At 41.1% G+C, this 13,666-nt stretch overlaps 1 protein-coding gene across 1 annotated transcript in view; it reads left to right on the top strand.

The window, feature by feature from the left end:
• The window catches only part of odad2 (outer dynein arm docking complex subunit 2), a 36,952-nt gene that overhangs the window by 2,986 nt on the left and 20,300 nt on the right, over nucleotides 1-13,666 (top strand). Inside the window, exons 7-13 of the mRNA XM_079361588.1 lie at nucleotides 549-555; nucleotides 1,255-1,406; nucleotides 4,206-4,420; nucleotides 5,221-5,373; nucleotides 6,254-6,407; nucleotides 12,483-12,629; nucleotides 13,005-13,214. Coding sequence (XP_079217714.1) covers nucleotides 549-555; nucleotides 1,255-1,406; nucleotides 4,206-4,420; nucleotides 5,221-5,373; nucleotides 6,254-6,407; nucleotides 12,483-12,629; nucleotides 13,005-13,214 — 1,038 coding nt within the window. The remainder of the gene's footprint in view (nucleotides 1-548; nucleotides 556-1,254; nucleotides 1,407-4,205; nucleotides 4,421-5,220; nucleotides 5,374-6,253; nucleotides 6,408-12,482; nucleotides 12,630-13,004; nucleotides 13,215-13,666) is intronic.

Raw genomic sequence — 13,666 nt, 5'->3', positions numbered from 1 at the left:
GAGAGAGAGAGAGAGAGAGAGAGAGAGAGAGAGAGAGAGAGAGAGAGAGAGAGAGAGAGAGAGAGAGAGAGTGGGGAGCGACGTGGAAAAGGAGCCAGAGGTCAGACCTGAACCTGGGCCGCCTGCTCTGAGGACAACAGTCTCTGTACATACCAGGCTTCACTCTATAAAACACCCTAATGTCTATTATTCCAAAATAATATCACAAAAATAATATTATGTCACTACAACAGGAATCCCCCAAGCTACCTCGAGTTTGTTCTGCTCAATAAATCGTGTTTGACCACAGAGACATCTTTAGAAGAGATATGAATAATACAAGGTTGCAGCATTAAATACAATGGACACTCTAAAAGATAGTGCTGACAATATGCTGTAAGTTGCTTAAAAAGGTTTATGAGTTTTTAAAACTTTCAATATAAGTTGAACACAGTGCATTTAGAAGCTAAGGAATTGGCCCGCAGTACTTTTCTGTCGATCATTTCAAACAGAGCTGAGTTCACTTCAAGTTCTTCTGACAGCTGTGAGTCTCTGTGCATCGCTTCCAGCTGGAAGGCCGACCAGATTTAGACAAAGTACAGTGGTCTACAAGATAGCCACACCCAGTAATAAAACAAAGAGTAGTCTTACATTACATATAACATCCTTACATCCCGGACAGACACGTGCATCACAACGACCAGTAAAGACAAAGGTGGAAGATATCAGATCGCAATGCTTGATGTTTTGTGATGCAGAGCGTTTTTACATTATTTCATTACATTACGTTTGTAACACGAGTAAAACAAGGCCAATGTTATTTTTGATGGTCATGTGTCCGATTTTTGCTCAAAGTTTTTAATCACCTTTATGAATATATCCTAAATTAGTTTTGTAAGTAAAGGTTTTCAGTGTTCCCTGAAGCAGGACAGACATGGAGCTCCCGTGTGCTCCACAATCTCAGGAATCTTCATTAAATGTGTTTGCAATCATTTCTAAGAGAGGGTTTCGCAAGCTGCAGCACCTTTCACTCTTTCTGTGACCATGCTGACAAGCCATAGGTTTCCTGCCTCTGTTTCTTCACCTGGAAACGGTTGTAGGCCGAGGTGGAAAAGCGACAACCTTAAACCAAATGGTTGACTTTGATGCAAATGAAACCTCAATGAGCAGCAGTGTCTTTACATGGTTTTACACTTCCTCTTTGAGGCTGCCTGAGCCTTCTAACTTGAGCTGTTCCCGCTGACATGTGGGTCACATTATAATTGCGGTTTGTAGAATTAATGAAGCTGTTTTTCACTTTGTTTTCACAGCACATAAAACAGGAGGGGGGACAGAGTGGCTACGAGCGAACAAGTGACATCTACAAAGACCTGCTCGCTCTTCTGAAGAATCGATCTCCACATTTTGCTGAACACATAAACAAGCAGGTACAGTGAAACACAGGCAGATGCACTGATTGGAGCTTATGTAGCGCTGGATTTTAGGTCAGGTCTTGGTTGCGTGGGTGCTGAAATCCATCTTTGTTTCATGAACAGGGACCTTCTCTCCAAAGCTCTGATTTGATCTCCGATGCTGTGTGACTCATATTCGTAAACAGAGTTTGGATTGTGTAATCAGTGTCTGTGCTGTTCTACACCAGTGAGCTAGTGTCTGCTTGTCACTGTGCTGAAAAATTCCTGAAGCCACCTCCTCCGTGCTTCAACATCCAAACAGCACATCCACTATCCCACACTGCACACACACAAACAGCCACACACAGACACACACGCTCACTTTCAGACATTGAACAATGTGTGATTTATTCAGTAGTGCTACTTCCTGCCTGAGTGATTTGATGACTTAACGCATCACTTCAATAACAGATTCCAGCTGCAGCCAAAAATCTGTTTAGCTTTTTTTTAAAAGGTGATCTGTTGTTCTCTCTCAAAGTGCTTTGTTGGAAAATATCACAAGGCTTACTGCCTGCTTAATGTAGACTTCAGTGTTGTTTCTTAAACGTCATGAAGGTTAAAAGTGTTTTTCTTTTTCATAGAATCAAATGTTTTTCCCGGTATCTGTGAAGGTGTGTTTAGTCTGTGTGATTTTATCTGCTGTGGAAGATTGAATTAAAGGAGCTATTGGATTATGGAATGCAGTTAAGGGGTTGAACAAACAGCTGAGTCGTGCCCGGCTGAACAGTGTAAAAAAGACATACAGGCTTTTATGTTGGAGTGGACACTGATGCCCTGAGTCTGAACAACCCAAAAATGATGGACAGCTGCAATAAAAAGTTGATGTGAAGCGGTTTGAAGAGTCACAAATCAAATCCAAAGTCTTTGTCTTCTGGATTCTTTCACTCCTTTGATATTCTCCTCCCAGCGATCTTATACCAAAGTTTCACTCTCTCTCTTCTTCTTCTTCTTCTTCTTCAGCTAATCATCTTCATATGATGCGGTCAGCTTTAAACACAACACTTTCACATTCATTTGATTGATTTGTGATGTAAGCAATTAAATGGTGCAACATGCATCCTGTGTCAGAGATGTGAAGTGATTGTGGTCATTCTTGACTTGATTGTTTCCAGTTGTAATTTGAAAGTCTAATATGTGCGGTGTCTGTCAGAAACACAGTTTGGCATAGCTGCAGCTCAGCTCTCCTGATTGCAACTCAGAGTGTTGAACTGGGAAGGTGAGAGCCAAAGATAACAACACCTAATCTCCCGACATATCTGAGCGTATTCCCATTGTGAGGAAGCAGGTCTTTTTCAACAGTTTTATTAGATTAGACAGCCTCAATCAAACGAGCAGAGGCAGCCAGCGGAGTCGAGGGCTGCAACACTGGAGGAAGCAGACTCGCCTTCGCCGTTCACTGTTGTCGATTCATTTCGACATCACAGCATGATTGGAAATTGGACATGCTGCGTATTTGCTCCCTGACATGCAGAGAACTCCCCTGGTTGTAGATTTGTTTTCCTTATTCAGGTCCTGAAATTAATACGGACTGTCTCGCTGTCATAATCAGTCAGGGGACTTCTTGAATCCAGCCACCGACAGATGTTTTACGGCTGATGGTTTTGGTGCCCTGTTGCTTTTCTATCAGTATGGATTAAGAAATTAGACACAAGTCTACCACAAACATGTGTAAACATTTTAGGACTTATTAGTCAAATTCTCGGAAAATGAAGACGAATAAAAAAAAAAAATAAAGCTTTCAGTTCCCAGTTGCTTGGCATAAAAAACCCTCAGAAAGTCACCTGTAATAGGACTTTTTACTGTGGCATGTCAAGGAATGTGGAGTGTTCCCTTCTGTGTAAGCGCATGGACTTTGTCCATTTCACATATAATAGAATTAAAGGAGGTTTGTTAGCCTAATAAAGTCACACTGTGGGTCTGTGGTTTGGTGAATTGACTTGTACGTTTCCAATAGCAGGTTACTTTGTGTTTTATATATACATATATATATAAAAACAACAAGTCCTTGGAAAAGTGATTATGCATGCCTGGCTCCAGCTTGCGCGTGAACACTAGTCACAGAAATACATCTTAATTCTTTCTCTGCCTTTAAAAACTGTTGAGCTCCTAACAAACAATGCCAGTCTCTGCAGAGCAGGTGTCTGTGATTAAAACTCTCCTGCCTGCAAACCATTCATATGTGTCTTATTGGCATCCATGTATAGGTTGTTAAATTTGAAAGAAAGACCTCCTAAAGTTTAAAAAATACTAAATAACAGTGACACAAAGGCGTTATTTTGTCAGTGCCAAGCTGCAGACCTTTAGGTTGAGGAATGTACAGCAACAATAAACTTTTGATATTGTTCAACCAATCAGCAGCAGGGAACGTCGTTTATGCAAAGCACTGGAAGAAGTGTGATTTTATTCCAGGTATTAAAGGCTGGACTGTTACGGAGGCCTGCTCAATACTTTATTGTAATTTGATGCTGTTCATGTGTCACTGATATCGTTCTATATTTGACTCCTCTGCTGGAGTGAAATGTCTGACACTAAGTCATACATTTAAATATGATGAATCTGAAAAACTAGAAGAGAGAGCCATCGGATGGTTATTAAAACTAAAAGACACATCCTTACAAAAACGTCAAGTTTTGACTAGACATAAGCTTCAATCAGAAAAATGTAAACCCCTTGAACTTATGGTTGTAAATCGACATTTATCTTATGTCATTTCAATAAAACTGAAAGAAGACTCTCCTCATTCTCCAGCTTTTGTCTTTTTCCACTTACCAACAGGATTTTGCAGCTCAAGAACTTCCATCAACACAAAAGATCCAGCATGTGGAATCGGTTGATGCAGAGGAACAAGGCCAACCCCAGAGGTCTTACGAGCAACAGGAAAAGAATGTGCCTGAGAAGGAGAGACAACACGCGCCGTACAAGGCAGGCGGCAAGAAGAAATATGAACCATGTCCGAGATGGAGGAATCTTGGTCGGATTTCTCCATGTGGGTACGTGATAAGTCCTGTCATATGTGTCTTCAGGCTGAGGCCTAATGTGTGAGGGGGGGATTAGAGGTGAGATCCTCTGCCAGAGCCAGGCCCGACCTGGCCCACAGCCCGAAGCTGGTTTAGCCAGGAGCTGTCATTCAAACAACTTCATACTTTAATTATGAATTCCACCTTATAAAGAAATGTCAGCTTTTAGTCGTGCTCCGGCCCATAAATACGGTTAATGAGACGGGCCAGGACACAACGTGCACAGGCTCGGCTGGCTTTGGGGATGGATTTTTTTGGGCACGATCTGTGCTCAACTGGGGATCCCTCTTGTTAATGACATGAGCTGCAGATGATATTCATGCCAAGCCTTCGACACACGTGCTCAGTGTGTCCGTTAGCAGCTGCACATTAGAAAAGACATGCTTATACTGTTTATAAATGTCAGGGTAACTGCAGATATTCCTAATTATACATTGATCTCAGTTAATAAATACGTTAGCTGTGCTGAAAGCCTTTCTGCTCAATTTCAGGCAGAAATCTTGGGAAAAAGTCTTAGAAGAAATCCCCAAATGATCTATCACACATGGTCTTTGATTGATAAATAGATCTAGCATGGGCTGATGTGTTGCAGCTGTGCTTTGTGATAACTGTACCAATTTGAGTAAAAACTGGCATGAGATGAAAGCGTCTCAATTGAAAAAAAGTGGCAGCTGAACCCCTTGTCTCGTGTTGTTAAATAATGATTATGTTAGAAAAATAACCATTTTCAAAATAGAAGTGGGCATAATGACTCTTATTTCACATCATTATAGCAAGGCAGAGGAAAAGAAAAGCAGTAAGAGTGGAGAGGAGAAGTCTGGTGAAATGCAGAAGAAAAAGTCGGCACACGGAGCCAAGAGCAAGATGAAAGCAGAGTCGTCTGCGTCCTCTTTACCGGTCCTACGCCTGTCCTCCCAAAAGAAAATGTAAGTGCCTCAAATGATCTGCCCTCTTGTCAGAGTCTAAAAGGAATCCTTTTGGGTGAACTGGTGGAGATACCTAAACCTGTCTGAGATTCAGATAGGGTTGTTTTTTTTCTCTCGTCGTGAAACCCTGTAGAAGCGTTTTCTTCCTTCTGCTCTTGGCAGGTCTTCTTCTTCTTCTTCTCTAAATACTTTCCAACATACACACGTTGGTAGCATCATAAATTGTTTACTGATAGCTTTCTTTACTGCTCATCACTTAGTATAAAGGCAATAAAGACCCCGGGTGCATTCACTCAATCACAATCATGCACATCACCCAGAATAGAGCTCTTTTCTTCTTCGGTGTTTATCATGTTGATTTGTGGAAAACATTCGCTCATAACGGCTGGCTTCTTCTGATATTAAGCTCCCCTGGCAATGCTGTTTGTACATACATGGAAACTGTCTCTCAGCGGCCCCTTTTGAATGCGTACCAAATTTCATTGCTCCACAGTGCACCATTTTCATGATGCTGTTATCCAAGTGGCCGGAGCAACTCTAAAAAGCCATCTGCAAATTTGTTTGCATCCAGTCTTTGCTTCGTGTTTAATGACGACTCCAGTCCTCCCGTGACATTATTCCAATCTTTACTTTCCTGCTGATACATTTCAGAGGAAGTCAGAACACTTGACCCTTGAATTTTAAAATCTTTGATGAGTCTTCTTGTGTAGGAAGACCAGGCTGTTCTTTCCATTTCAAAGACAGGAAAAAAAGATGTTGTGATATTATATTCCATTCCTTTAGTCCAGTTGTGTGTTGTCCAGTTGTTACACCATCCCACACCTTTGTAGATTATTATCTGAGTCCTAAAGTGCACCACTATCTGCTCTGCTTCACTCAGTAAGAGCCCAGCAGGAGCTATACCAGCTGATGCCTTCAGTGAGAGTTCATCTGGGAGCGAGGAGGAGGAGGAGCAGGCCGAGCGCCGTCCAGAGAGCAGCACAGATCTGCCGTCTGAATACTGGCAGATCCAGAAACTGGTCAAGTACCTCAAGGTACGCAAACACTTCACTGCACACTGCCGATCCTCCTCTGCTCAACTTCATCCCAAAGTACTGCTCTTTACAGAGAGCCACACCTCAGACCACAACACACAAACAATACAGCTCAGGCGTTTTCTTGTCATCTGAAGAAGAATTTTGATGCAATCCACGAGTCTGAGTTTAACGTTTCAAAAATTCTCAAGAATTTTAATTCATGGAAATGAAGTCTAGTAACACAGAGGAGAGCTGCAGGTCATAGCTGCTCTCATGAAAGGTAATGTTGCAATCACATCATCCCAGCTGTGGGCGCCGCTTCAGTCACATCAAGGTTGTGATTAGTCAAGGACGTCAGATAAAGTGATGCACAGTTTTCTACCAATTTTGGTGGCGCTGCGTAGGAAGATGCTTATTGAAGTGGTCGACTCTGCTTGTGGATTCCTGGCCGTCCGACACGGGCCTTTTTGGTTTCCCATGTGAGCCAGAGCGAGCTGTCTGACGGCAGCAGCTGTACGCACTGTTTGCCCACACCGCAGAAGCATGCAAATGAAGCGCTCCCTCTGATAGGTCTGACAGGGCATATGGTGAATATTAATGTGTCAAAACATAGAAGAAAAGGAAAGAGAAGAGAAACGCCAATGACCCAGACTGGCTGGGAATACTGAAAACCACTTCAGAGAGGACTCTACCTTACTCAGTCCTCTCTATTATCTCTGTTTGTCTGGACACTATCATTCAGACACATATATATATATATATATAATATATATATTATATATATATATTTACAGACTGTTTACTGTATTTTAACAGGAATCAGTTGTGCCGCCCATTGCTAACCTATATTCTATAGTCAATAGTCCACATTACTCATAGGACATCTGAGTCGATCTTGAAGAGAAAACACTGCTGTAAAGACCAACTCTCGGCTTATATTTTTTAGCTTAGCAAAATGGAATATAATAAAAGGAAATTCCCAGTCTAAGTGCAGGCTTAAATTTCTTCCACAAAGGAAAAAGAAGATGGAAATGATACGAAACAGGCAAATAAAAAAATCCAATGGGGATTGTGTTTCATGTGATCTACTTTTCAGTGTGATTGTGGTTTACAGTATGAGATGTGTATGTTCCTGCTTCAACAAGATGCAGCAGGGCAGTGCTTTTCTATCTGTCTGAAAACCACACAGCGCAGTTATTTATGGGGTTTGTCCAGTAGTCATTTTATAATATCATTACCATCAGACGCTGAAACTCAGCCTGAGCCAAGTTAAATATCTGTTTTATTTTAGGAGGAGATCTTTTTTCCCTCCTTTCCCCGCACTATAGACAGTCGTTTGTACTCGAGGAAGTGTAGCACGTTCATAGAGCAACACATGGATGTTCTGTTTTGTGTTTTCCTGATATTTCTGTAGGAATGTTTGCCTAGGGCTTCGTTGTTTTTGTTTTTATACTTGTGTGAGTGAGGATCTGTGCCATGTTACATGGAGCAAAATACAGCATGCAGATTAAAGATGACCTGCTGGTTTCTACAGTAGGTCTGTTTGTCTGCGTGTAAGCTGTATGTATACTGCAGGAGATGTTTGAAGCATAGCCTTACATGGATAAAGATTTATTTTCAAATAATCAATTTCTCAGTCTTTAAAATGCTTTACAGTCACACATGTATACTAACAATCTGTATCCTGTTAACATACAGCCATGAGGCATCAGAGAGAGAGAGAGAGAGAGAGAGAGAGAGAGAGGGATGGATGGATAGATGATGGATAGATAGATAGGAAACCCGAGGGTGGCCGGGGTGGTCAGGTCACTCCCAAGTTCTGACCAGGTGTCCTGCTCCCCAACAGCTGTGGCAAACTCTGACATCTCTCTGTTGATGCATGTCCACAGATCCTCAGGGATTCATTAAATATAGTATTAACAAAATTAAATCTAATTTACTTTTAAGAGAGAGCAGAAAGTATTTATCTCCAACCACGTTCCAGTCATGTTCATTGTCATTTCCAAGGACAAAGACAATAATCAGATAACACATAAACATGTTTTATACTATAAAAAACATTGTTCTTATTTACAATGAAACAAATTGTAGCAAGATGTCTGACAGTTTTATTCATAAAAAGCATGACGTGTTGAAATTGTGAGTGTGGAAACCAGACGAGACCGATCTAACTCTGTTTGAGCTTTGTTCAAAGATCAGAAGGTTTCTTTAACAGTACAGATTAAAAACCTTCCTTATGGCGAGTTCAGTGTCTCAGTTATAAAAGGATCTTTCAGTTGTTGTGTCTCTATTTAGATGAAGATGAAATTCCTCTGCGGCTGTTGATTGTATGTGATCATATTTTTCTAAACATGAAGCATTTTCATCATCGATATAAATATTTGGTTTAATAAAAAACACGTTACTGGTTATAATATGAACATTTGAATAATGTGTGTTGTAAACATTTTCATCCTTTTCTCTCTGTGTATTTACATTTTTTAACGACACAATGCTTTGTTCTAAACTTCCCTGAAAAGTGGAGTTACCAGAACGTTTTTAAGGCCTTTCATAATCTGCAACTTTGATTCATAAGCTTCAAAATATTTTCCTTTGGCTCTAAGTTCACCTTCAGTGTAGAAGTAGTTGACATAAACAAACTGTCCTTCACACACATGGTTTGTGTTCTGCCCTCATTAAGGTAGCTCCCCCTCTAGTGGCCAGTAGCAGTACTGCAGCCCAGCGCTCCTCGAGAGACAAACATTCCTTTCAGTGGCTCCTGCCAGAATCAGCTCATTTTCTCCAAAACTTGTAGATAATTAGGTTCTAAGTAGTCAGGCACTTTAGATATTTTTAACAACTGCATAAACCAATTAAAATGATTCATTTCAGAGCATTAACAACATGTCTGATTTGGCAAAATGAGTTACATAATTTCGTTCTTCAGCAACCTTTCATTTCACAGATGTGGACTTCAATCACTGTTTAAGTGATACACTTTTCTGTTATATGAGATTTTATGTCAAAGAGGAAAACAAACCAGTCATTATTCATTCTGTCTCTGCACCATCTATTCATGCAGGCTGTGTTGGTTCTTCTCAGCCTTTCCTCTGTGTCTGCTCTCAGCTGCAGAGAAGTATGAGACCTCGTTGCATCATCTGTGGCTCGACCTCGGCCAAATCCTGCTATCTCTCTCTCTCCTACATAGAGCTCTATGACGTGCTCGAAGTGGTCACCTATCACAAGTCTATATCATCAAAGGTGTACATTCACTTACAAATCATTTGTACGTTAACTCTTGCCGGATTAGATCACCTGCTCATGCACAAACCATCTTTACCTTACAGTAGATAGTATCAGGCGTAGGGGGCTAGTATAGAAGGTTAACCCCATCTCTTCTCCAACATGCTGAATACTGTGTAAGGTAACATAGGACAGTCTGTGTTTACACATTCTGCTGCAGTCTGAGACACCTGGAGTAAAAAGACAGAATGGGAAAAACATCTTTAAGAGGCTCATCTGATTTTCAGCTCAATAACTGAAGTGCAACTCATAGTAAAACATGTAAATGTTGATTGTAACAAAGTGGAAGTTTTGCTTTGATTGCCAACTGAGCTGTCTGGGAGTTGGTTAAAGGTGCACTCTGGAGTTTTGGTAGATGTACAGATGTTCATAACTGTAAAAACAAACTGTCCGCAGAGGAACATTTGGTCCCTGTAACACTGTTTGAAGATAAAATGCTACATGATACGTTGTGGTGGAGAGAGCACAACCGTGAAACCGAAACTCTCCTGGTCGCTTTTTAGCTTCAAACAGTGTTCAGGGACCCTTTTTTTTTTCTTAAAATAAAGTTTGCATATTGACTTCAGAAAAAAAGAGCATAGTATTGTTCCACTTCTCCAACTTTCAACTATCTCTACTCAATCTACATAGTGCACCTCATAAGTGAAATGAGACCTTCAAAGGCGTGTTGTTTGACTTCAGGGAGTGGCTCCAGGGGCTTACCAACACTACAGTGTGCCTAAAGGGACAAAATAGCATCCAGTGACCTTAATTTGCATTGCGATGATCACTTCACCAGTTAGATCAGGTTTTGATCCTGCAATTCCCCCGAAACATGAACAACTTTCAGCCTTGAATTTGTTTGGTTCAAGTACGTCTGCTGTTCGCAGTAGCTCATTGTCATGACAAACACCTCATGAGCTCATGAGGCAAACTTTAAAGATTTCTTTTGGTTAGCTAAAGCACTAAATTCAACATGTTATTGATCATGTTTCCTCATAACCAACATGTGAAATAAGTCAGCTTAATGTTTGTATTTCATATTCATTATGAAAATACCCGAACTGTAGGTCATGGCTGACAGAAGATGCCGACTAAAACACTTCACTCTTTCAGTAGTCTTATGTTCAGGGGTCGAAGAGTGGTTGCATTGGTTCCACTTTGAGCATCTGCCTCTATCATGCTCAGAGAGTCAAATATCTTTCACCATAAAAGATCGTCACATGTTCTCAATGTTTAAAAGAATGTCGACAGTGCTTCAAGAGCAAAGCTAACAGAAAATGAAAGCACATGATCTGTTTTCTGTTCTCCCAGCTATCACTCCTAAACACCGCTTTTTTTTTTTCTTTTTCGGTTGGTTGTTTTTACAAGGTACGAACCTCGTCTGCTGAATCCTTTGAAGAGTGAGAACAGAGGACACAAAGGAAGCAGTGGATCCACTGCTGTTAATGGGCAAATGGTTCACATTTAGGCTAGCATCATGATATGGAGAACACATGTGGCTGTTATCCTGCTGTGTCAGAGCTCTGCTTTGTGAGGGAGATATGATCAAACACCACTTGAGTCTGTGGCGTAGTTCTTCACTGATGAGACAGCCCCGCCAACAGCTGCCTGAAAACCATTACTTTGGAACATTCTGGATAGCAATGGGCTTCTTATATGGGTAGCTGATTGCATGGCATGTAACCTTTTAATGTTTGGTTAAAAAAAAAAAATCTACTTAGGATGTTCCTGAAGTCTCAAACTATTTGCAAAGTGTGCAACGAATAAAAGGTACGAAGCTTTGAGGGTTGCACGCAGCCTTGAATGTCAAGTTGGGAACTCTATCTGGAACACATGAAACCACTGTGAAAAGTGAAAAACATTGATTGTTCACTTGCCAGGAGATTTTGCAGTGTCACATATCAAAGACATGTAGCGGGACTCGTATTACAGAAGCTAACTGTTACATGTTGTGCCATGGGCTTCTGTTTAATCTGACTCCGGATTTTTCCTGATCAGATCGTTTCATACCAACAGAGTTTGTTGTCCAATTGCTGATGATTGACGCTGAATATGGAAGCAGAAAAACACTGTCACTGCCTGCTTTGGATCTCAAGACTGGTATTTCATGTGCCATAATCCTGTCAACATCCATCCCCTGCCTGGACATTCATTTGGATTTATGCAGTGTGAGGAGAACTTGACAAAATATAAAAAAGTATTGCTAACTTTAGCAGAAGTCAAAGTTCTGCCACAGCTGAATAAGTCAGGATTTGACCACACACATGCCCAATTTAAACCTCTGTATTGTTTGTTTGCTCAGTGAACACATTGTCACTAAGTGGCCATAAAACCTAATCAGTTTTCTGCCAAATGTGTGTAAAGCTGTTTCAATTTGAAGCATTGCACATGTTGTCCTTGGAGTGTTGTAGTTACTCGCTTGGTAATCACCAGGGTGCAGGGCTGTTAGAATATGTGAGCATGTAGCAACTGTCAAAACAGATTGTGCTTTTGAAAGGCCAGCTCATCATTAGTTTCAGGGTTTCAGTGCAAATAGTGTGCTATTTCATTTAAGGGTCATTGTCTAATGGCTTTTGGGTTGGCAGCGTTGTCAGAGCTCGGTGCTCTGTTAGATGATTTCCTTTCTACACTTAACACTTGCCAGACTCTGGTACAAACAAAACAACGCCAGCAGGAGTGGTATCATGTGGGGGAACAACAGAGGGAGAGGAAGGTTCGGGGGGTTGGAGGGGAGGTTTGTATCCTCCTCCCTTTTCTCTATAAAAGTCTGCTTAATGTCTAATTCTCTCCTCCCCTGCTGCCTTTGGTCTTTCTCTTTCATTCATTCAGGGAGGCGACCAGACAGCCACTGTGCTCACTCTGGTCCACATGATGGACTTAAATTTGATGCAGGAGACGTGCCAACTGGCTATCCGGGATGTAGGTGGCCTTGAAGTCCTCCTCAACTTGCTGGATACAAATGAAGTCAGATGCAAAGTGAGTAGCTGAGCCAGAGCTGAACCTGGATGGCCTGCAGGCATAAGCTGAGCCTGCTGTGTGTGCCAGCCTGTGTTCTAGTAACAAAAACATGAATGTTGGTTAGAGAGCGTGCCTTTCAAGACACAGGGTAGCAATTATTCTCCAGTGTGCCTAATAACATGTGGGTGCATTTTAACCCCCGTTTTATTATTATGGCTTTTTGTTTCTTCTATTTTTAGTAGAAATGTGGGTTGTTGGTTATTAGATATCACCATATGAACTCTGTACAGATTGAAGCCTGATCTTTGCATAAGCACAACACTATTTTGAACGCAATACCAATCTATACTACACAAAATCAATGTTCACATATTGTCATGTCAATTTTTTAAGATTGGATCTTTGAAAATCCTAAGAAAAATAAGTCACAACGTGCAAATCCGTCGGGCCATCGTTGACATGAGAGGCCTGCAGAGCATTGTGAAGATCCTGGACTCTCCTGTCAAGGACCTCAAGGCGTTAGCAGCTGAGACCATCGCTTATGTGGCCAGATTTCGCAGAGCAAGGAGAACTGTCAGGCAACATGGCGGCATCCAAAAACTGGTGGGTAGAGTAAAAAAAAAAAAAGTTTCTCTTTAAAGTTGTGTACATACAGCGATAATGTGCAAAAAAAAGTCCCTGATGTGCTTTAAAGGGATTAATGAAGGAATGTTATGTCCAACAGTGGCATATTTTCCATTAAATAACATGTCTTTTTATGTCTGTGTCAGCTACTCTAAAATTTAGTACTAACTTTTTGTATTAAACCACAGTGCCCCAGAAGCTGTGGAAAAACAGGATGGTGCCTTTTCAAATGGGATCCCCACATCATCATTACTGTTTCGTTGAAAATCTAAAACACAGATTACATTTTTTTGCAGAACTAGTCTTTTGATGCACGGCAAATCAATTGCCTTTTTGTGCCCCTTTCACTGTTCACATTTGTCCTTTTTCAGCCACTCTTTAAAACAGTAGAGTGGGCGTTTGGGGTAAAACAGATAGAATGTCCTCTACAT

The sequence above is a fragment of the Symphodus melops genome (assembly GCF_947650265.1).
Source record: "Symphodus melops genome assembly, chromosome: 14".
Taxonomy (NCBI): domain Eukaryota; kingdom Metazoa; phylum Chordata; class Actinopteri; order Labriformes; family Labridae; genus Symphodus; species Symphodus melops.
This window is presented reverse-complemented; position numbering and strand designations above follow the sequence as displayed.